This window comes from Podarcis vaucheri (assembly GCF_965113315.1).
Source record: "Podarcis vaucheri genome assembly, chromosome: 4".
Classification (NCBI taxonomy): domain Eukaryota; kingdom Metazoa; phylum Chordata; class Lepidosauria; order Squamata; family Lacertidae; genus Podarcis; species Podarcis vaucheri.
In genome coordinates, this window is record NC_138762.1 from 31,602,972 (window position 1) to 31,627,387 (window position 24,416).

The window sequence follows — 24,416 nt, forward strand, 5'->3', positions numbered from 1 at the left end:
TTGAAGGTTTCCCTCCAGCATAAACTTTTATTTGTTCTCATTTTTCAGCTTTTGAACACAAAACCAATATATTTGGATCACATGTGAAAGAAAGCTCCGTTTGTCCTAAACATTTCTGTCTTTCTTATCTTTTAACTCCACTTTATTATTAAAGATTTGAAGAATAAAATATACATGAAACAGGGTGGGTGGTATGTTCTTGGAGCTTACATGTGGATGGGGGGGGAGGAGAGAGGAAGCTTTCATCTTAGAACATTCTGTACAAGGAACAAAATATCACAAAAAAGGAGCAAAACTTGATGTATGTAGAACAAAGTATCAGAATGGACCAGTTCAAAAATATTCCTTGTAAAACCAGTTTTGCCCTCATGTCACGTTAGTAAGCTTAACCTTCTAGTGAACTCCATGAACAACATATTTAATTCAAGAGGAGAAGAAAATGTTAAATTCTTCCACTGCCAGGTTCCGCTGCTTTAAAAATAAAGCTCTCCAAAGCAAAAGTGACAACAAATATTACATGGGCTGGTTGAGGTAAGAACCACGGGAAAAGGTGTGAATATCAGTGATCAGTTGAAATAGGTAGCTATGAAAACAGCGTCACACACGTAGTTTACTGATCACCACAGCAAAGCAGGCTAACCCAATTCAATCTTTATAGTGAAAGGGTGATATCCGACCAGCTCGACTAGTTCATGGATAAAGTTGTTTGCTGTATACATGTAAGGAGATCAATGGTCCATTAAAATAGTTCAAAACATTACAAAAGAAAGAAGATCTGACACACAAAGCAGAGGAAATTATAATACTTGATGGAGCATTACATCTTGAAACCTACTTGTTCCAGACAACTGGCTTCAGATCAGTTGATGCATTTGGAGCCATTTCTTCCTCTTTTGCTCTTTCTGGGAGTAGCATACCCATCCAATGTTGTTTTCATGTACCCAAAGTTTTGGAATACAGAGCAAATTAAAAGGCAACTACCCGTTTTTCATCTTGCAGTTATTAGACCCGCTGTGTTTGAAATGGGGGTGTGGGGTGGGGAGCATTGTGGTGAAGAGGAGAAATCGTCAGAACTTCCATAGAGAGAAATATATTACATAGACATCACATTTTAAAGAAAAGAAAGTGTCAACTCCAAGGAGGAGAGGTTGGTAGGATACTGCTTCTTTAATACTCGATTCTGCTCCAGTAGAACATGGTACAAAGAAGGACCCAAGTCTGCAAGGGAAAAAGAAAACAACAACTCAGGAAGGACCACACCTTATGCCATTGCAACAGCTTACTTACGCAGCTTGCCCAGATTTCCCACCCCAAAACTCTACCAGCCAGAGGGACAGCCCGAAGTCAGTCTGCACAAACAACATAATTATGTGGAATGGAAGTAACTCTGGGCCGCATCTACTATATTTGACCCTGAGGCCCAGTTTCTGTGGGATGTTTGACCACAATGGAGAAATACAGATGAAAACCAATGCACTGGAATTAAAAAGAAGGAGACCTATATGCTGAAAAGCAGCAGCAACAAGAGGTTTTCATAGGACTCCCGGACTATTTATTTTTTACAATTCTGTTTATCTTCTAATAATGTTAACGTTTTAGTACTGTTTCCATCCAAAGCAGAAAAAACTATCTGTCCCTTGTTGCGGCATAGCTACAATCTATTTTCAGAACATTCAAGACATTTCCCATTGGATAAGACAAGAAGGAGGGAACAAAAGTTTGGAAGTGGAAATCAGGTTGAGGTGCTTTACCACTGACCCATTCCTTTTAGAGCTTGGGGGGGGTGGAGAGAAGATACTATGCCTTCTACCACACAGACACCCTGGCCCAATTCCTGCTAGATTCCTATCCTACAATATTTGAGAGAGAGAGACCATTCCAGATGCCTGAAGCTATTAATTAATTTGCGGGTCCATATTCCTGCTCAGCCCTGATCTCTCTACCCCCAATCCTACATAGGTCATTTCACGATTTTATTTCTCTGTGATTATCATTTAGGATGGGGTGGGGAACCTGTGGTCCTTACACCAAATGTGGCCCACCAGGGGGTTCATCAGACCACACCCATCTGACAACTTATGTGATATCTGGTGATTGACAAATGGGCACCGTGATCTGATGGGATCTAATAAAGATCTGATCAAAAAAGGTTATTCACGCCTGATTTAGGTGATTTGTATACCCCATGGGAGGTGCAAATATTTGCTAAGCTATAGTTTTATCTTATGAGAACTATCTTAACCACCCATAGGGCTCACAAACTCCCACTCCCCCTTCTGTTATGGCTGCATTGATGAATCCTAAAGCTTCCACTTCTACAGTGATGCCTCGCAAGACGAAATTAATCCATTCCGCGAGTCTCTTCGTCTTGCGGTTTTTTCGTCTTGCGAAGCACGGCTATTAGCGGCTTAGCGGCTATTAGCGGCTTAGCAGCTATTAACGGCTTAGCGGCTTAGCGGCTATTAACGGCTTAGCGGCTTTAAGAAAAAGGAAACAAACTCGCAAGAACTCGCAAGACATTTCGTCTTGCGAAGCAAGCCCATAGGAAATTCATCTTGCGGAACGACTCAAAAACCGGAAAACTCTTTCGTCTTGCGCGTTTTTCATCTTGTGAGGCATTCGTCTTGTGGGGCACCACTGTATTGCAGATCAACCAAGTCTTGCCATGTCATCTGAACACAACAAACTATGGTTTGCTTTTTTTAAAAAAAATCCAACTTCAAACCATTATTGTTAACAAAACATAGTTGAGCTGAACTAGTTTGGGGTTTGAGTGAACAGCTACTCGAAATTGGTAGCAGAAACTTCCAGTCTCTTCCTTTCAGCTGTGCTGGATGCAAAGAGAAGAAGGGGTGGCACACAACCCAAAATTTGCAGTGGCTCCTCTATGTTTTTGTATTATATGCGGACCAAACTGTGCTGTCCACATGCCTGTGATTAGGCAATAACCCGTCTCCCGAGTTTATTCATAGTCATTTTACTGTCTCCCTAGAGGTCATTTCACATTTACACTGCTGCTGGTTACACCAGTTTAGGCACTATGTAAACATAGGTTGGTATTGCAAGTGTCCTGAAAGGATAGTCCAAACAAATTGGGTACTCAAAACAAGTTTTCCCGGATGCAAAAGGCTTATTTGACCTTAGCTGGCTCAAAAAGCTTAGTACTGATCAACCCATAGGCATTGTTCCAAAATAGGAAGAAATTTTAAAGAGTTCTTCCAGCAATGTCTTTCAAGTAATCAAGCCATATTATTTATCTATAATTCATTGATAACCAAGTGACATTGGCTGTATAGCACTAGGCTACAGAATAATATGAAGGAAGAGACAGGTCTCTGCCTCAAGTAATAATAATAATAATAATAATAATAATAATAATAATAATAATAATAATAATTTATTATTTATACCCCGCCCATCTGGCTGGGCTTCCCCAGCCACTCTGGGCGGCTTCCATAGAAACCAAAAATACACTAAAATATCACACGTTAAAAACTTCCCTGAACAGGGCTGCCTTAAGATGTCTTCTGAATGTCAGGTAGTTGTTTATCACTTTGACATCTCGTGGGAGGGCGTTTCACAGGGCGGGCGCCACTACCAAGAATACCCTCTGCCTGGTTCCCTGTAGCTTTGCTTCTCGCAATGAGGGAACCGCCAGAAGGCCCTCGGCGCTGGACCTCAGCGTCCGGGCAGAACGATGGGGGGGGGAGACGCTCCTTCAGATATACTGGGCCGAGGCCGTTTAGGGCTTTAAAGGTCAGCACAACACTTTGAATTGTGCTCGGAAACGTACTGGGAGCCAATGTAGGTCTTTCAAGACTGGTGTTATATGGTCTCGGCGGCTGCCCCCAATCACCAGTCTAGCTGCCGCATTCTGGATTAGTTGTAGTTTCCGAGTCACCTTCAAAGGTAGCTCCATGTAGAGCGCATTGCAGTAGTCCAAGTGATCAAGTTCTAAAATGGCAGGAGGGTGGAAGAGCAGCAAGAGTAACAAGGGATGAACTAGTTTCAAAGGGGAATGAGTGATAAGGAGTTAACATGCCTCCTCTTAGCTGTTGTGTCTGTGCAGGGACCTACTGTGCTTTGTGGTGTGTGTTTGTGGTGTGTGTTTGTGTCATTCAAGGTAAAAATCCTGCCAACTGATTTCTACCAATAGAGAAAACTAGGAGCTATAATTCTAGAACCACTGTGTATCATCATCTTCATAAACTGCTACACTGAACATATTACAAAAGTCATCAGGTTCTGACACCATCAGAAGTCAGTATTAGTTCAAATATGTCATTCATGGCAGTTAAAGCTTTCTTAGGAAAATGAAGTGAATGCATGATTGAAAACTTGGAAGCAAAGGCAAAAGCTCAATTAGCAAAAAAACCCCAACAACTTAATTTTTGTCATTTCAATAAAGAAAACTGTGGATTTTAATAAGTCCAAATGTCCAGGAACTTTATTCTTAGAAGCCAGTGGGTGGGGGAGAGGAAGATGATGGTGATGGAGATTTGTGCATCCTTTACCCCAAGGTCCCAGGGCAGGTTAAAACAATTAAGACGCCACGTTTTTAAAATTGAAAACTCAGGCATAGCACCTGAATATGTACCATTCTGAACTGAGAGAGTCCCCAACAGATACAGAACCAGTTTCATGCTTTTGCTAAATAAGAGGTATCTTACCCAACATGCAAGACATTACAATTAGATACTCACAGTCCAGCACAGAATGGCGAAACCAAACCAGGCAACACCCCAAGCATGTCTGTCCATTGGGCCAGAGATGATTGGATAGCAGCCCTAAGTAATCAGAACAAACCAACAAGAGAATCAGTTTCAGGGAACCAAGGCATCATTCCAGACATCACAGGCTTTAGCTTAGAGTTGGTGAGCTTGTCTAGAAACTCTACAGCCTCAGGTTAGCTCACTGTTTCCAGTATTAAGCCTTGGAACGAGGACTGCAGCAGTCCAAACATGCTTTCAGGGCCCACTTTGTAAAACACACACAAAAAAAACTTTTTAGCACTCACACAGCTTTGCTGCTATGTCTCCCAGCTGCTGTACACACTGCACGTGAGAGTGCATCAGCCACAAACAACAACAACAACAACAATAATTTATTACTTATAACCCACCCATCTGGCTCGGTTTTCCCCTGGACACAGAATTGACCTGCACCTCCATGGACAGCTATGAGTCCAAAATGACTCCCAGGCTGCGCACCTGCTCCTTCAGGAGCACAGTTGCCCCATTGAGGACCAGGGAGTCCCCCACACCCGCCTGCCCCCTGTCCCCCCAAAAAACGTAGTTCTGTCTTGTCAGAATTCAACCTCAATCCATTAGCTGCCATCCATCCTCCAACTGCCTCCAGGCAGTCACATAGAACCTTCACCACCTGGTTCCGATTTAAAAGAGAGGTAGAGCTGGGTATCATCTGCATCCTATTCCCCTGCCCCTGTGCTTTCTATTACCCCACCCCAAATAGAGAGCAGGAAGAAATAATCTTCTTCTTCTTCTTCTTTGCAGCTGCAGGGCTTCAGCCTTTTATAACACTTTTGGTTTTCAGCACTTCACCAACATTCTGGGAAGTAAATAATTGAGATAAGCATTTCAATCGCCTCCCAAAAAGTAAGACAAAGAAGGTATTCTTACGTCTTTATGGTAATAGCCATCCATCCCCAGTTTGCAGGCATCCACATTGATTGACTTTCCTAGAAGATCCATTACGCAGCACTGGCGTGGCCAAGGAAAATCTGCATCTTGGTTCCTTTTTCTGAATACAGAGCTATATGTTTGCCAGTCTGATGGGCCAACCACACCACAGCACTTATTCTGGGTTTAAGAAGGAGAGAGAAAGTTGCTCATTAAGGTTAAAGCAGTTAAGCACCTCATGCCACATTCAAAAACTAGAGAGAACTTTGCTGAGAAGGAAAGGAATGTAAAATAATGTAGGATAGGCTGATATTCAGTTAGGGACCCCATGCTCTACAAATAGTGAAACTACTAGAATATTACTGGAATCTTCAGCTGTGGTCTCCTGCCCTCCCAAGTGAGGCCTGCCTGGCTCCAACACAGACATACCTCTGAGCAGCAGCTTAAGACTTTCTCCTTCCCTTTGGGTATTTCATGGAATTTCATCCAGCTGATACAAAGCTTTATGTTAGTGCTGCACTAGACTGCTGAAAAGTCCCAGAACATTCCCCTTACCCAGGTGGAAGCTGGCATTTTATGTTGCATATTTTGATTGTTGAAATTTTGCTTCCCACCTCCACCATGGTTGTTGTTTTTAATGATTTTAAAATGTGATTGTAACTGAGCAATCCAACCCCCCCATGGCAGTGGGTAGGATGGTGGGTGGAGCTGATGTGGACAGAGATGTCCCTCTAATCAGCTTTCCCAGCTACGCTGGCTACCAAGAGTGTGGGCAAGACTTCCGCTGGTGGAATGCCTTGAAATGGGGCGTTTCAGAGGCAGGAACTGGGAAGGGCTGAGCCACACTGAGATCCTGACTTAGCTACAGTGCCACTGAGTAAAAGCTTTTGACCATATGGCTGCACCAGCTCTAAATTGATGTAGTGAGCCTTAACTTTCTTACCTGGCCACAGTGTTACCTTCATAAAGCATGAAGGTGGGGTGGATTGCAGCCTGAGTTCAGCTGGGTTAATCATCCCAGGAATATAGTTTTAGCCAAGTTTAGCTACTACTCTGCTAAACAAAGTTATTATCGTTTTATATCACATGTTCATTGGTCCAGATTCATCTAAGTTGTTGGGCTAGCAGAAGACAGCTTAACATTTCCTGCTAGCACAATGGGACTTTGCTTCCCACAACTGCTTGGGAGGGTCAAGAGAACCCCAAGAGCAGTGTGCAAGGGAAGGAGAGGGGAGATTGTTCTGCCTGGTAAGCAGAAATTACTGTGGTGATGGAAGAATCACCTTAGCACGCCTCTGAGTTCCACCCATTATTTTTATATCTGAAGAAAATCTGAATGTGTATCAGTGCAGCTGGGCTGACATACAGAAGTTGGCTAATATGAGTTTAAGAAGTGTTGAAAGGTGGTGCTTCTAATACTGGGCAGTAGCAAGATGTGGAAAATCATTGTTAATACACTGACCACTCTCAAAAACATAACCTTTCACCTTCCCCAAAGGAAGTGTGCACAGCAACATAAAAGTAAGAATAAACAAATACACTTAAGAATCCAACAGAAGCCTTAGAAGGGATTTAGCAGCATTTCATTATTAATATTCATGCAAAACGTAGGAACCGTCCAGCAAAAACTTGTTTGCTCACAGGACAGAGGATAGATGTACCTACAGAAGCATCAGACTAGAGAGTCTGACAACATTTAGAGCTGTATTCTTAAGGCTGGAGTGAAGATTTACAAAAATGCACCCCTCATCATTACCTGCAACATAAGCCGATCCCATGTCCTGGTGATACCTTCACTCTTCCATTTGTCATCATTGTTGATGGGGTCTGGATTCTGGTATTTTTCCAGCATTTGCTTCAAGAAGAGATTGGGGGTGAGCTGCGTGACAATGAGAGAGGGGTGTATGAATGCCAGCCAGATTTCTTTGGGGAGAAAGAAAGACTCTCAGTAGGACCAAAGCCTCCATCCCAAGTAATAACCAACAGAGGCTACATTCCTGGTGGAACGCCCTCCCATCAGATGTCAAAGGAATAAACAACTATCTGGCATTTAGAAGACATCTGAAGGCAGCCCTGTTTGGGGAAGTTTTTTAATGACTAATGTTTTAATGTATTTTTAATATCCTGTTGGAAGCTGCCCAGAGTGGGTGGGGTATAAGTAATAAATTGTTATTGTTATCATCCAGACATGGTATTTATTGTGTTTGTTTTACTTAGTATAATGGTACCACTTCTTGTCCCAATTTCTAACATTTCTTTCACGCTGCAGAACCTGTATACCACACCATGTCACATTAAATCTTATTCACACCAGTAGGTTACTACAGTATGAAAGGAACATTAGAAATTGGGATTGCCACCTCCTTTCAGCAGCTGTTGAGGGGAGGGGATGATCCTGTAAGGCCTTGGCTGAATACAGTCAACAGCCCTTTGTAAAACTCCCCTGCCTTTCCAGGTTTCCAGGCTTGCAAATGTTTTTTTTTTTAAAAAAAAGAGGAGGATGAGGAAGAGGAAGAGGAAGAGGAAGAAGAAGAAGAAGAAGAAGAAGAAGAAGAAGAAGAAGAAGAAGAAAACAACAGGGGAATGAGAACAAAGCTTGCACTATCTTCCACTTGATTTCCGGAATGGCATTTACTTGGTGTGAAACTCAAATATAATGCGGGAATTAGTAGGGAAATGGAATAAGCTCCTGTGTAGGTGCAGAAATTGGGAAGATCTGAGAGAAATTGGGAAGATCTGAGAGAATGAGAAACCAATGGCGCAGAGTACTTACAAAGTCTCGGTGCACAGCTGCTGTGATGCTGGAGGCAACTTCAAAGGCAAAGACTATCATCAGCAGGATGATATACTGAAAAAAAGCCAAAAACACAACACCATGTCAACAAAGGATGCTACGTACACTTAGCTGTCAGGTTTAGATCCTTGAGATGAAAAGGAACACGTGATTCTTGGGGTAGGTTGCTAAGCTTCTACTTTTTCCTTCTGAAAAGGTAGATTAAGAGCAGCCTGCCAGACCAGGCCAAAGACCCATGTAGTCCAGCATCCTTTTATTACAACAGCCAACCAAATAACTACAGGAACTCCCAAAGCAGAACTGGAGCAAAAGAGCACCCCCCCCATATCCCAGCATAATCCCCCCTGGCATTCAGTGGCATACTGTCTCCAAGAGTGGAGGCGCCCATTATTTATTTACTTAATTTATATACTGCTTAGCTACAACTGCTTCCAAGCAGTGTACAGAAAATACACTAGAGGAAAGGTAAAAACTAAAACACCTGCTGGAATAAAAAAAAAAATGCCTTCAGAAGTTGTTGGGAGAGACCCTGTTTGAGCTCAGCTGGAAGGAAGTTTGATAAAATTGGGCCCCCAATTCTGAGCACACAATTCCTGGTGCAAATGAGCCATGCCTCCAAGTCATAGGAGACCACCTACAGTGACTCCCACAAAGACCTCAGTGATCTGTTGGGCATATAAGGGGTTAGGTGGTCCTTTGCTCTGAAAGATCTTTCTTTCCTTCAGTCCTATAGCAGAAAGTTGTAAATCTTGATTCTATATGGCAAAGTAATTTCCACCTCATGCCCACTCTATCTTCAATAGGAAGATCTGTTTGGGGTATTAAAACAACAACAACAACAACAACAACAACAACAACAACACAGTTCCTCCTAAACAAGGATGAATTCGTGGATTATAATAGCTACATCATCCCATTAAAAAGAGATGTTTCCTTACACAAGTGTCCTTCAACTTGGGGTCCCCAGATATTGTCTGATGACAACTTCCATCATCCTAAGTCAATTTAGCCATGGGCATGGATGACAGGTGTTGCAGGTAGACAGTATCTGGGGGCCAAGGCTGAAGAAAACTGCTTTACACTACACTAAGATTTCAGTCATAGTGAACTGGAAGCTTTTTCCTCTCAGACTAGAGACTCATGGATACAATTCCTACGGTGACATCCTTTTTTCTATTCTTTTTTTGCAGTTGTGCTTTGTGGAATGATAATACAAGGTATCTACTCAGAATAATATGTCTCTCACTTTTTCTGCCATATCTTTCACAATGATTGACAGCAAACTATGCACACATATCTATAATTAAATAAGTTTCTACTTCTGTGCTAGAATTGCAACAGAATGGAAGACAAAACATTAAGTTTCATTTGTGCACAATGTCCCTGACACTCATGATTATTTCATTTTCTAAGACTCTGCACACATAGTAATAACTAAGTTGCCAAGGAAATACTCTCTCCAACACCCTTTTTACCATTTAGGAAATTCCTTTGTGTGCAAAAAGTCAGAAATACACTGACCAACCTCTTAGAGAATGCTGAATACTCTTGATAACTATCCAACTTACCACCAATAGCATTGTCCTATTTGACTTCACGACACCAACAATACCAAGGACTGCCATACAAAAGAAAGAGAAGCCAGTGAAGATCCCAATCCAGGCAGCACCATAGATGTCGTCATTGTCGGTAGCTTCCAGCAATGGATAAAGTGTTGGCTGATCTGACACGAAGAATATACACTCTGCCATGAGTGCAAGGCCACAACACTGAGAAGACACAACCAAACAGACATTTCACTGTCAACCCAAGGGTTTTTGCTTGACCTGAGGACAAAAACTTGAGCCCATATTGAACACACAATTCAAAAGTTTGGCTCACTCATCTACTACTAAGGGCATCCCACATCGTCCAACTCTTGTACAAATTTGTGATTGAAAGAACGACACATTGCTATCTACACTTCTGCCACATGACCTGTCGCAGCTAATTCTCCATGTTCAGATTTATTTGCAAAGAAGCTAGGCAATAGTTAACACGGCAATAGTTTTCTTGCATTGTCCATTGCTTGTGTTTGAGTTAAATGCTGCTTGATGCCTCTTGTCCCAGCACCCCTCCACCTGACATATACCAGATTTTGCTGACCTCTATTCTACACAAACACCTTGCTATTCTTTTCCTTTTACTTATTTGAAGAGTGAAATGGGAGAGGTGCCTTCAAGGTTTTTTCGACAACCCTTCTTGCCTTGCCAACACAAATATATTTATGCATTAAATATATATATATGTGTGTATATATATATATATATATATATATATATATATATATATATATATAAATCTAAAAACAAGGTAGATTTTTTTAAAAAAAAATAAAACACACAAAATTGCATTTACAATCCTCAGAGGAGGGAATACAGTGAACTTCAAATGTGGCAAGACTATTGGGGATCAAAAATGTGGATCTATACTTTCTAAGGACATTGAAATGAACCGCAGGGGTTTTAGCAACAAAGTAAAATGTAAGATTGGATTAACAACAGATAAATTAATAGGATATGAATTTGCTGAATTAATTTTTAAAAAGAGATACAAGAACGGGAGACGTGAGGAAGTCCGGAAAATAAGCTAATTGAAGATGAGAAATTAAGAAAGAGGGAATTTTTGTTTTTTGTTATTATATGTGTTTTTATCTCTTTTTTCTTTTTCTTTTGATGTGTTTAATGTCTGTATTTTTGTATTGTATTGTTTTTTGTGATTTTGTATTTTCTTTGTCTTTTATTGTGAATAAAATATTTATAAAAAAAACAAAAAACAAAAATGTGGATCTATACTTTCATCTGTCTTTGCAGCCATAATCATGATACTTTCTACTACGTAAATGCATACGTATTAATGGGATAATTTCAAGAGACATACATATCACTGGAAAATTGCTTCCCTCTAGAAGGAGATTTAATTAATCTATGAGGGACTGCATCCGTGAAGTAGCCAACTCCCATACTATTATATTTCAAGTCCACTTACCCCCATGACGACATTCCCCATGATGAGCAAGCCTTGGAAACATCGTGCACCAGTATCACCTTTTGCCATTTTCAGTTTCCTGTGCAACCTAGAAGCAAATCACAGATTGATCAGCACTGTAGGTTCTCCCAGAAGCTTTCTGCCTGCCCTCCCACCTCTGCCCTTGAAAGCAAGAACAAGCACACGCGAACTACTATGATATATTGAGAAAGAAGCCTCGGAAATTACATCAGAACAAACTATCCACATAACTTTTTATTTGGTGTACCTGTAAGCAGGTTTGTACATTCTTTCAATACCTACCCACGGAAAATGGAAAGTTTCATCACAGATATATGTGATATATGTATACATTTGTGGAATTTAAAAGGTAACTCAGAGATCACTTGAGAACTGATAAAAAAGTAGAAGACAGAGCAAACAGAGGCCATATCTTTTATTGGACCAAAGGCTGTTCAAAGTTATCTAGAAGGGCAAGCAGAGGAAACAGAGAACACATGAATCTGATGGCAGTGTAAACCAGGGATGGGAAACGAGAGGGCTTACAGATTATTAAAAAACATTGGACATGCTGGCTGGGACTGATGGGAATTGGAGCCCAAGAACACCTGGAGAGCCATAGCTTCCCCATCCCTGGTACAAACCATACCTAGGAAAAGAAAGTTTCATGAATCCCACGGGTGTCCTCAATTATCCAAATAGCCAGGCACAGAAGGAAGAGAATAGACAAAATGCATCTGGCTATACCTGATGCTGCAGTCACCAAGGTGCCCTTTGAGTAGAACTGTTCAGTGGGGTCAGGGGCCAATCAACTTTGAAACTAATGAAGTTTAAGCTTCTGGTCCTAATCCCGGATGGCCCCCAGGAGCGACTTTAGTCCACGTTGCTTTAAAATGTTAGGTGTAGTACAACCAATTTAAGTTGCACAATTCAAATTGATTGTTTTTGTGTGTATATATTCCCGAAGTTTGAGAGTCAGCAGCACAGATACTGTAAATGTGTAGTGATCTATAAATGCAGGTTCACACTGACTGTATTTCTTGCAATACCACATTTGGAAGATTACACACACAAAAATACACAGGATACACAAATACACAAAATGTTGCAGTGTGGAATAGCCTTGTTCAGTTCTAGTCAGTGGGCCATGCCCTCCATTGGGACACTCCAGTCCATTGCCCTTTCCATCTGGTTTGCTATCTCCTCCACCCTGGTCGGCATTCTGTAGCCACCAAACAAGCCCATATGTGTGGCTTTAGGCTTGTTTCCTAAATATCTTTTTTGTACTTCTTCAAAACTTGGAGTTTCCCCAAGCCTGCCGGTACCCCACTTTTGTGCATATTATTCTGTGAACTGCCCTGAGACCCCCAGGTATAGGGAGGTATATAAAGTCAGTAAATAGATAACAAATGGTGGAATTTTGACTAAATAAGCATTGGTACTCATACCCAAACATCAGAAACAAGAGGAACGATGCAGCCCTGCTTCAATTTACAGTCACCTTCTAAAAAATAAAAATAGAATACAATGCTTGTACATCCTCCCACTTCTGTGAAGTCTAAAGCTGCATCGTGCGTGAAGTGTTTTCATAAACTTGTCACACCCGTTTCCAGTCTAAGAGGCGCCTTCTACCTTGGGCTATGGGTTCTGCTGCATAGCTGAAAATGTCATTGCCCATTTCATGCAGATTGCCTGCAGCGAGTCTGACCCAACCTTCCCAGGGAGAAAGTCACACCCATGTGAGACACTAAAACTATGCTTCAGCATCCGTGACAAAAGAGGCACGGGAAGATAATGTGAAGAGCCAGTTGTAGCTGGAACATGAGAGACCAGGAGAGTCACATTCCAGTTGCATTTTTGAAAGTTCTGAGCTCTCGACTGGGCACCCCAGGAATTCTCAACGGAATTCAAATACCCTCAACTCTGACATGCTACAGACAGGGGCAAGACAAACTCCTCCTTCATGTTCCGGACAGCTGGATCCCACAGTCCTTTGTGTATAGGGTTTGAACATCTGTAGTGGAGAACCTGGCACACTCGTGTCAGTTCCCTTTCAGATCAGGGTTATAAGTCATGTTGTGAGCCTGCAGGATACAGCAGTCTGCCTGCCTTAGAAGTTCGCCCTTCCATGCATGGAGGATTTGTGAGGTTGGTCACAGTGATGCAGCAAGCACAACACACCCTTGTACAATGGGAAATGCATGGGTTTAAACATCTGAGTAGGGCTTGCGCCCTTCATCTATGGACAGGAATGATGTGTCATCGTGCTAGTCACCTTTTTCATGGACAGAACCTCTGCACCTTTAATAACTGAACCGCAGGCTGAAATCAATAGCTAAAGCCATTCCAGTACACACAATTATGGGGGGGGGGCTGTCAAATTTCTGCTGACCTTGTGGATATAGATCCTCTTTTCCATTAAATCAAACCAACAGCCCTAATGCCACTTCTGACAACTCCCACTGTGGTCTCAATCACCCGGTCTACTAAAATAGTAGGGATACTGTGAATGAAGTATGTTGCAGCGTATATCTAAGAGGCTCAGTGGTCCAGTAGGCCAGCTGGAGACCAAGTTTGGGAAACCCTGCAGTAGGGTTAATGTCAACGGAGACACTGAATAACAAGATGGGGAGTGCAAAAAAAAGTGGTATTGGTGTAAGAGCATCCAAGCTAGTCTTTGACAAGGTGTAGAAGATATTTGGGGAAGGCTGTTTCATCGCTACCAATTCAGTTCTCACTTTTAATGAAGAAGAGTAAGCATGCCCTAAAAAGGTTGCTGCACAGGTAGGGAAGGGAAAATCTGTCCATTTCCATTTCTCTTGGTTTCTCAAGTTTCCAGTCCTGAGTTGAGTTCTCCACATTTTCACATCACTTTGTAATCTTTTTATTAAAAAAGGTTATCATGAAAGTTCACCAGCATTTTAATACAAATTTCCCCCAATTGTGACATTTTTACATAACTCTGTCTAATGCACACCTTTGCACTAATATGATGTTTTGTGTACAATGTTCACTATTGCAAACTTATTTATGCATGCATTACTCGACTATATGCATTTCTGTACACAATATTTGGTTATAAAACTTCACTGCACAATTCATAGAAGTACAGATTTTGAAAGATGGCTGTGTTTGGGTTCACAGATTGTTTTGGAAAATTTGAATTTGGTAGATTTGCCTTTAAATGAGAAGTGAATTGTATTTGTCCCCATTTCTCTACCTACAGGTAAAGTGTCAACTTACACCTACCCCCTGCCCCCAAACAGAGAAAATTCATCACATGAAAAGAGGGTAGAAGATGACTGAGATTTGCACAAATTTTTCACATGCTATTTTACAGGTGTGAATTTAGAAATAATTAGTATGTTTAGAATATTCCGATTATATTCAGAGTTTTCTGACCACATTAACTATTTTCTGGCCACAAGACGGTCAGAAGCTTTGGTTCCATTTAGGATGAAGAGCAGCTTGATGTATTGTCCAAGCCCAGATAAACTGGTTAATCTTAACCATGATTAGTGAAAACAAGCCAACTTCAAACCATAGTTTAGAAGGCAGCTTGTTTTCACAAACCATAGTTAAGATTAACCATAGTTCAAAGTTATTTCAGCACAGCAATGGTTTAAAGTTAAAAGTTAATTCAACATTGTGGTGAATCTAATGCAGAAGTGGAAGTTTCCAGTATCCTCACTATGATACTAGAGGAAGAGAGCATAGTGAAGAGAGACAAACCTGAGGCTCTTTTTTGAAATGCTAAACCATGCTTTACCATTATGTATGAATGCTTTCATTATATGATGGCTAACATAGGTTTCACTCCAAATCCACAAATGTATAGACAGACAAAAGACCTACTGAATAACACAGTTACTGCCAAGTAGTAGTAATACATGGGATCGTAATCTTTAATTTTAAAATGTTTAACTTCCTACTCTTCCCTAAGCAAGTGAAATCTGCACTGCCTCCACTGCCCTTAAAATTATTGAGATCAGATAATAGTTTCCTTCGTGCCACAGAGGCTGGAATGCCCCTGCTTAGACCAGTTCCTCAGCCAGTTGAACAGGCTTCTTTATCTTTCTTTCAGAACTAATATCATGTTAAGTTTATGCATTTATTGTCCTCAAAAAAACACACACGCAGGAAGCTAGCTTTCAGTACAGGAGTTCTGATTTGCTCGCAGCTATTTGCCCAGGTCTAGTGCAGAAAATGAAATGAAGCCATGCACGTACAGTGGTACCTCGGGTTACATACACTTAAGGTTACAGACTCTGCTAACCCAGAAATATTACCTTGGGTTAAGAACTTTGCTTCAGGATGAGAACAGAAATCATGCAGCGGTGGCGCAACGGCAGCAGGAGCCCCATTAGCTAAAGTGGTGCTTCAGATTAAGAAGAATTTCAGGTTAAGAATGGACCTCCGGAACAAATTAAGTTCTTAACCCAAGGTACCACTGTATTAAGGAAGCAGCTGGCATGAAATAAAAGGTAGAATGTAAAAGTACAACAAGATGCCATGATGAAGAAAAGGGTAGCCAAAGCCCAGGTGTCACCTACACAAGACCCATGGGCACCAAATGTACCTGTCATATGAAAGGTCACATCCCCTTGAAAATCCACAAAGCACGAAAGTCAGCTGGCTCTCTCTGCTCAGTAGCTGTTTGGAATGATCAGTCTCTCTTACATGCCTCCATGGCAACCATTTTGTGACTGGCGCCAACAGAAATTACTCAAAATCGCAAAGGAGTCCACTGGCCCAGGAAGGTTGACATCCCCTGCCACAGCCTATAGCAGCACTGCCAAACCGAGCACCGTCCAGATGTTTTGGATTACAATTCACATCATCATGGGTCACAGTCAGAGATCACGAGAGGGGTAAGTCTGTCTGAAAGATTTAGAGGGCCTCAGGTCTCGGAAGACTGACCTATTTCATTTTTGTAAATTCTAAGAGGGACAGTTGGGTTTATTGGGCGTGTGGGTGTGTATAATGGGTGGAAACAGAGAATTCTGTGGCATGATCTTGATGCACATTAAACCACATCTAGGGAAAAGCAGCATTAGGCGGCTTGAGCGCTGCAACCCCAGAGTCAGTCATGACTGGACCTAATGGTCAGGGGTCCCTTTACCTTTACTATACTGACAACTGCCCTGAATTGTTATGAGCAAGATGGGAAATCAAACCCTCTTATGCTTGCTTGTGGATTCGTGGAGTGCACAGTCTAAAATTCCTATGCAAACAAGTGGACCAGGTGGCAGCTCGGAGAATGGAGAAGTTTTTGTTCCAGCAGTTTATAATTTAAAAAAAATAAATGGTGTCAGGTACGTGCGCCACTTGTGGAAGTTCACAGAGCTATACTTGCTCATGTTAGACTAGCAGGTAAGAGATGCATTGCCAGCCAAATAAAAGGCAAGTCCTCATTACTCATGCCTCTCCCTTTCTCAGGTCACCCTGTGTCATTCTCCATTAACAATTTAGAGACTGTAAGCTCCTACAGGAAGGGGTTTGTCTTTCGAGTGTCATGTCAGTCTAATTGCCATGTACAGCGATAGCACTAAAGGACAGTTCCAGGTTTATATTAGATCAGAAGAATGAATAGCTGCCATGGTATGTGTGGTCCAGACATCACCCCTTCAAGAGAGATTATTATACGGTATCTACAGAAGTCCAAGATATTCCATCTGTCTCTGGAGACAATGGAGGAGTGAGCTTTTGGGAGTAAAATAAAATTGCTTGAAGGTTACAGTGCGGCTGTAGAGACTAATATGGAAGAGACACGCTTTGTTGCATCTGGGGATATTCTATGTGTTTTACACAAAGAGTTCATTCAAAAGAAATGTAGGTTTTATTTTTATTTTTTTAAAGGCTTTTTTCTACAGCCTTTTAGGTCCTGGAAATGCTTTTATAGCACACTCTTGTGCAAGTTTACTCAGAAGGAAGTCAATTACATTTAGTGGTGCTTTCTTCCCAGTATGTATGTATTGGTGCCTTAGAGATAATATTCAGCTATTGGTGTTCCTATACAGGTGTTTCATAGGGGATGAATTTCACCCTTATCAATACTTTTCACTCTCTCTCAGATAGTCTGCCAAAGCTTTTGCCACAGGATTGTTGGTTCAAGAACAACGCTTGCTGAATTTCTCCGTTTCACCTCACTGTTAACCAATTTTCAGGGCAGGACATTGGCACACCAGATAATACAATATGCCCACTGAGAGGAATTGAAGCATAAAATAAAATAAATAGAAAATTTCTCAAGATTGGCAAAGGGCTCTCCTACCCTGTGCACCCGCCCAAGACATGACGCATCCATGCCGTAACATGTCCTCAAGCCATTTCATGAGGACCACACCTCTGTTTCTTCAGTGAACCCTATTCAATTTTCTAACGATTTTTCATCTGATAGTAGAAAATGCATTGCCCCAAGGCTCCATGGCATATCTATATCTAGGGAAATGGGAGACACTTCACTTTAATCTATAGCATCATTGATCAATTTCATAGTCATATTTAGCATTTCCACATGTCGATTTGAATTTTTCATTGTGGACCTTTTATTACAAAAGCAGTGGGGATGTGGCAGTGAGAAAGTCAATCATTTAGATTATATATGCATCTTAATGCCAAAATAGGCTTCAAAGTATGGCTTCATCAATTGTATCAATGGTGTAGGTATTCACTAAGACCTTATACACCAGCAGGGCTTCCCCCCACCAGCCAAAACTCACTGGAACTCATTTCCGGCACCTCTCAGGTAGGAACTTTTGCCATTCTAAGAGAACAAGGGTTCTTCAGTCTAAGAGTTTATGGTAAATTCCAGTACCTCTTTTTCTAGAAAAGTAGCACTGTACACTAGCAATGGTTTTATGTATAAAAAGTATTAATATATTGTTTCATCGTGAAACACCAGGGCAGTGTGCATCATTAAAACGTTGTTGTTGTTGTTTAGTCATTTAGTCATGTCCGACTCTTCGTGACCCCATGGACCAGAGCACGCCAGGCACTCCTGTCTTCCACTGCCTCCCGCAGTTTGGTCAAACTCATGCTACACTGTCCAACCATCTCGTCCTCTGTCGTCCCCTTCTCCTTGTACCCTCAATCTTTCCCAACATCAGGGTCTTTTCCAGGGAGTCTTCTCTTCTCAAAGTATTGGAGCCTCAGCTTCAGGATCTGTCCTTCCATTGAGCACTCAGGGCTGATTTCCTTCAGAATGGATAGGTTTGATCTTCTTGCAGTCCATGGGACTCTCAAGAGTCTCCTCCAGGACCACAATTCAAAAGCATCGATTCTTCAGCGATCAGCCTTCTTTATGGTCCAGCTATCGCTTCCATACATCACTACATACCTTAGTGTTAAAAGCAGTATCAAAATTATCAACAAAGTGACTGGCTCAACAGTACTGTAATGTTTTAAGCAGCTGCAAAAAGGTTTCCAATAAATGCTAAAAGTGAGTATGGTTGCCGATTCCCTGCTGAAAGTGTGTTCCACAACATGCCTATCTTCTGGTCAAAGCCAGTCAGGCCTCTGTGCCATGGGGAATGACAGCTCTACTCCAGATGATCTCAGTGACTAAACTGGGAACTGCAGGCTCAAGCGGTCCTTAATGTATCCTGGACTCAAGTTGGTCATGACTTTGTATATCATCACAAGAGCCTTGAACGTGGCCCGCTAGCCAACCTGGCCTCGGACATTTTGCTGCTTCAGACAAAACACAAAATGCAACCCCACTATGAGTTTCTCCTCTGCCGTTCCCCCATCCCCCATGCTGATGGTGGTCGTGGAATAAAGGTAACTCGAGGAGGAGTGGGTAGTGGCAAGCGGGCACGGACATGCAGTGGTAGTATACTCTTCAGAGGCTGGATTTGCCACCTGAGACAACTGCCTCACCTCGTCTCATGGGCAGGCGGGTTCTGCCTGGTAGCAAAGGGGCAACCAGTGCAGACATTTTAGCAGAGATGTTGCCTGTGGTCAGCTACCTGTCCACATCAGCAGTCTAGCCACTGCATTCAGCACAAACTGGAGCTTCCATATTCAGCCCAAGGGCAGCACCACATACTGTACATTACCGTAATCCAGTCCTGAGGTTACCAGTGCATGGAGTAAAGTAGTCAAATGGCCCTGATCCAGAAATGGCTGTAGCTGGTATGCCCAATGAAGCTGGTGAAAGGCATTCCTAGCCACATAGGTCTCTTGCGCTTCCGATGACAAATATATATCCAAGAGTATCCCCAAGCTTTATTCCTGCCCCTTTAGAGGGAACACAACCCCATCCAGAACAGGCAACTGGCCTGTCTTCCAGACACAGAAACCACCTACCCACAGAGCCTCCACTTTCCTAGGATTCAGACGCAGTTTATTGTCCTTCATCCAGTTAATCACGGCTTGCACAGCTTCAACTGATTTAGAGGTTACAGAGAAACAGAGCTGGCTGTCATCAATACGCTGAGGTCCCCATGCTCCAAAACTCCCAACGGCTGCTTCCAATGATTTCATAAATACGTTAAATATTTACTGGAGACAATGTGGTGTCCCATGGAGCACCACAGCACAAGTGCCACAGGATGAGGAGCACTCCCCCAGTGTTACTGTCTGGACTCAACTGCACAGGTAGGCATGTAGTAACTGTGCCTCTGATAACTCATTTCACACAGCCCACCTAGGAGGAAACAGTGGTCAAAGACCTCTGAGAGATCAACACAACTCCCCTTCTTCCTTCTTTTGCTAAAGGTCATACATCAAGGCAACCAAGGCTGATTTAGTCCTTAAACCAGGCCGAAATCCAGATTGAAGTGGGCCCAGAAATCAGAGTTATCCAGGAACACAGGCAGTTGCTGCGCCACCACTTTCTTCCCAAAAGAAGTATGACCAGGTGTGGGTGATTTTGTACATTTTTGGTTGTCTCACTTTCTCATTTTTTCTATAGTTAAGCTCAGTTCTTCACAATTCCACAGCAGTTTGTAATTTTAAAAAGTCATCATGAATATTCACCGGCATTTCCATATGAACTTCTCCTAATATACATATTTGCATGCAAGTTTGTCTACTATATACATTTTTTTACAGCGTAATATCCATTTTCATATACTATCTTCACCAGCACAGGTATATGTAATTTTTGTGCATGCTTATTGGCCGGAGAACTGTGTGCAGAATTCAGAGAGCTGCAAATTTGGAAGGATAGGTGTGTTTCTGTTCTCACTCCCCACCCCCACCCCTGAAAGTGCAAATTAGGTAGGCTGGTGTTTAAATGAGAATAGAATCAAGTCTCTCCCTCAACCCTACTGGAGACTGGCTGGTTGTCATTGCACAATGTTGGATCCTGGTTGCACTTTTTAAAGAGTAGGTACAGGCACTCCACTGCCTCCTTGAGGGTGACTGGCACCAAAAAGGCATTCACAACACCTTGTAGCAACCTTGTCACCCTCCTCTGACCAGTTTCAATCATATGGTTGGGGCTTCAGAGGGCACATGGTCGAACACATTCCTGTGGTTATCCTGTCCACATCAACTGGAAATGATGCCCAAACACTGTGCCTGATTGTTTGGCAGTTCTGTTTTGGGGAAGTGATTATACTACTTCTCCATTGTGCTATAATTACATATTATCTCATTTTTTATACACACACAAACACCCCAACACAGCAACACACAGACACACAAATACACTCCAAGCAAGATTTTGAGGTGCTTCAAAGACCATTGACACTGCCTTGAAAAGGGTGGGGTTTTCTTGATTTTAAGAGAGCACATCTGAACATTTGCAACGTAATTGCAAGAGTTAACAACACTCCCTTAAATACAACCCTTTTAAATAGGTGGAGTCGTGGGGGTGGCATTCAGCCAAGTTTTGCACAGAGTAGACACACTGAAATGAAAGAACATGACTAAGTGAGAGCCATTAATTTCAATGGTTCTACTCTGTGTAAAACATCCCCCATGCTTTCGAACATCTTTTTTTTTTAAAAAAAACCAACATAAAATTACAGCTATCCAGCCACACAATGCTATTATATAAATAAGAACAGGCTTGCTAGACAAGCAGATTATATGGCAGAAATAACAGTGCTCAAACACATTTTAGAAAATAGGAATGAACCATCTGGGGTGGGATGTATGATCAGAGCAAAGCTGTGTCATAGCACAGTTTCCTAAGCCGCAATCTGACGCACACTTACTTGGAGCAAGCCCCATAATATTCAGGGGGGCTTCCAAAAAAAGATAATGAGTATGTGAAAAATTTACACTCTGGGTTTCCCCTTATGATTCAGCAACACAGATATCACTAGCAAAACAAGAGGCTCATCTTGAGACAACACAGATTCACCGTACAGGTCAGAAGATTGCAATGAACCTAATTAAATAGCTCAAGGCTTCTCAATGCACTGAAGACTCCTTCCTGAAAGCTGTTTTGTTGGCTGCCCCCTTCAAAATACTACAAGGGAAAAACTGAAACAATCCTTACAAGAACTTTGTGAAGAGTTCACTAGGCAGAAAGCCTGTGTGTGTGTGTGTGTGTGTGTGTGTGTGTGTGTGTGTGTACCAATTTTTGATTAACTGAACTGAACCAGGAGAAACTCATCCTTTTTTATCTTGTGCTTGTTCACAGAAAATGAAGGGAAATGCAAATCCTTCACCTGCCTCTTAACAGTGCAATCCTAACCAACTCTACTCAGAAGTAAGTCCTATCGAATTCAGCAGTGTTTTCTCCCAGGAAAGTAGTATTATTGCAGCCAAACTTGGTGGCAGCATTAAGCAGCGATACACAGAATGATATCATCATTGAGGGAAACAGATGAAAAGTTCCAAACTCCCACCCTGTGCAAAAACTGCTCAAATCCAATGAAATTCAATCTAACCATGCAGAGAATTGCAACTTAGTAATTATTTATCAGAAAACAGCAGCAAAGAGATGATGAATTGTTTTAATATAATAAGCAACAGGTCTGAACATCTATTGACTTAATAAATAATTTTAAAATAAAGGACCTTAGCATTCAAAGACATAAAAGGAATGCAGTTCATGGACACAGAAAACTCACCTTGCGCCCTCCTTATTCCACTGCTTGATCCCCAAACACACCTACAGTACTGAGGAAAATCCCCTCTCAATCAGTCTTTAAAAGAGCCCAAGGCAACGAAGTAAAATCGCGTATGATTGGTGGGCGCACATATCACATGAGATTGTCCTTGATCTGGCTAGACCTGTTCTTCGATTGCAAGAGAACCCAAGATCCTCCGATTGTACTGGAATGTTGCGCACAAACCCATTCACCAAAGCTGGTGGTGTTTCTGTCATTGCAGTCTGTCAAGCGTGACCAGGTGACTCATCCATGTGCAATCTTTAAAGTGGATAGGCAAATAAAAATAATGTACAAAGACGCGCAAAGGGATGTTAACATCGTTACTAAGCGTACATGAAGAAAAAAGTGCACATTGCCGTGGAAGAGATAAGAAATCAGAATTTTAAAAATGCGTTTTGCCTAGAGGCAAGATGATTTTAAAAAATTGTGTTTAAGATTTTGTCTCCCTCCCTCCTTCAAAATGTTCATGTATCTCAGCTGAAGTTCTCTCTCTCTCTCTCTCCAGCTGAAATCAGTTCTATGTGTCCTGACACAATTCAGAGATGTTTAGGCTTTATATAAACAAAGTCCTTGAATTTGTAGTTGCAGTGTGAGCAATAAGGTCCAATTGGGAAGAGGTGAGACTGTTGATGTTCCGAAAGAACTGGTCATAACGAAATAAAACCCTGTATCAAAACTCAGAATCATAGAATTGTAAAGCTGGAAAGTACCCCGAGGGTCATCTACTGTAGTTCAACCCCCTACAATGCAGGAATCTCAACTAGATGGTACATGAGAGGTGGCCACCCAACCTCTGCTTACAAACCTCCAAGGAAGGAGAGTCCGCAACCTCTCATTGGAGTCTGTTAACTTGTTAATAATCCTTCAAATGGATGCCTGAAAATGGCTATGTGGTCTACCCCCCTCCCTGGGCAGGCTCCTGTGCCATGAGAATGGCAGTCAGTCAGAAATTCAGCAGAGGTCATAGAATCATAGAATCATAGAGTTGGAAGAGACCACAAGGGCCATCGAGTCCAACCCCCTGCCAAGCAGGAAACACCATCAGAGCACTCCTGACATAGAAGGAAGGTGGTTGAAGGAAGCAGGGAATAAATGCAGAATATAAAGAACTGTGTTTAAAGTCACTTCCAGCACAATGTTTTCTTAGAAGCCCCAATGTCTCTAGCAGGGCTTGCTTCACACTCATTATGTTTAGGACTGAAGCCGTTCCTGTCTTAATGAGCAATTGGGTTAAGCATTGCCTGAATACCTTTTTCTCCTGCTTCCATCATTAAAAGGACTATACTTTATAGTGGAGATAACCTTTCAATTACTATTTTACTACAGGGTCAAGAGGAAGAATTACCACTAAGTTATGGTGAAGAGATATTCTTCTACTGCAGAATCCTGAATAGGGAGCAGGGATTTCCAATCACCACCAATCAATCTCTTGTTCACTTTCCACCTTTAACCCGTCAATGCAAGGAGATAAGAATATATGTTCCAACATCATTTCTTCTAATAGCAAACTCAGGCTGTGAGTGCCGACAGGACTAGAACCAAAAAGGGACACCTGAGCAGCAAGACCAGCGTATCAGCAAGCTTTTGGGGAAACCTCATGTTTACAGCAGTAGGACAAAACTTGTTTTTTTAACAGCTAAAAAGGCAACAACAACCATAAAAAATGCCAAATGCAGACTAATAAGGACTGCTCAGTAGCTATGGAATGTGGTACAGCTGGAAAAGCAAAGCAAAACCTGGTGTGGATTGTCCCACTTGGAAAATTTGGCGGGCAATCTGAAGGGAGCATTCCTTGAGGAAGAACACAGCAGCAAATAAAAACGACGACAACAACAATTTATTTTTTATACCCCACCCATCTGGCTGGGTTTCCTCAGCCAC

At 41.9% G+C, this 24,416-nt stretch overlaps 1 protein-coding gene across 3 annotated transcripts; it reads right to left on the reverse strand.

Annotated features, from left to right (window-relative positions):
• Window positions 1–7: 7 nt before the first annotated feature.
• On the reverse strand, window positions 8–22,761 carry UPK1B (uroplakin 1B). Of its 3 annotated transcripts, none has more exons than XM_082221602.1 (8): window positions 22,494–22,761; window positions 11,461–11,548; window positions 10,002–10,202; window positions 8,413–8,487; window positions 7,396–7,518; window positions 5,640–5,819; window positions 4,704–4,787; window positions 8–1,218 (listed from the first exon to the last, which is right to left on the reverse strand). In XM_082221602.1, exons 2-8 carry the CDS (start codon window positions 11,527–11,529, stop codon window positions 1,168–1,170), a joined length of 783 nt encoding a protein of 260 aa, XP_082077728.1. In that variant the 5' UTR covers window positions 11,530–11,548; window positions 22,494–22,761; the 3' UTR covers window positions 8–1,167. The 3 variants fall into 3 exon arrangements, with proteins under 3 accessions (XP_082077728.1, XP_082077730.1, XP_082077729.1); XM_082221604.1 differs by lacking the exon at window positions 22,494–22,761 and adding an exon at window positions 21,630–21,687; XM_082221603.1 differs by lacking the exon at window positions 22,494–22,761 and adding an exon at window positions 16,040–16,081.
• Between the last annotated feature and the right edge of the window lie 1,655 nt (window positions 22,762–24,416).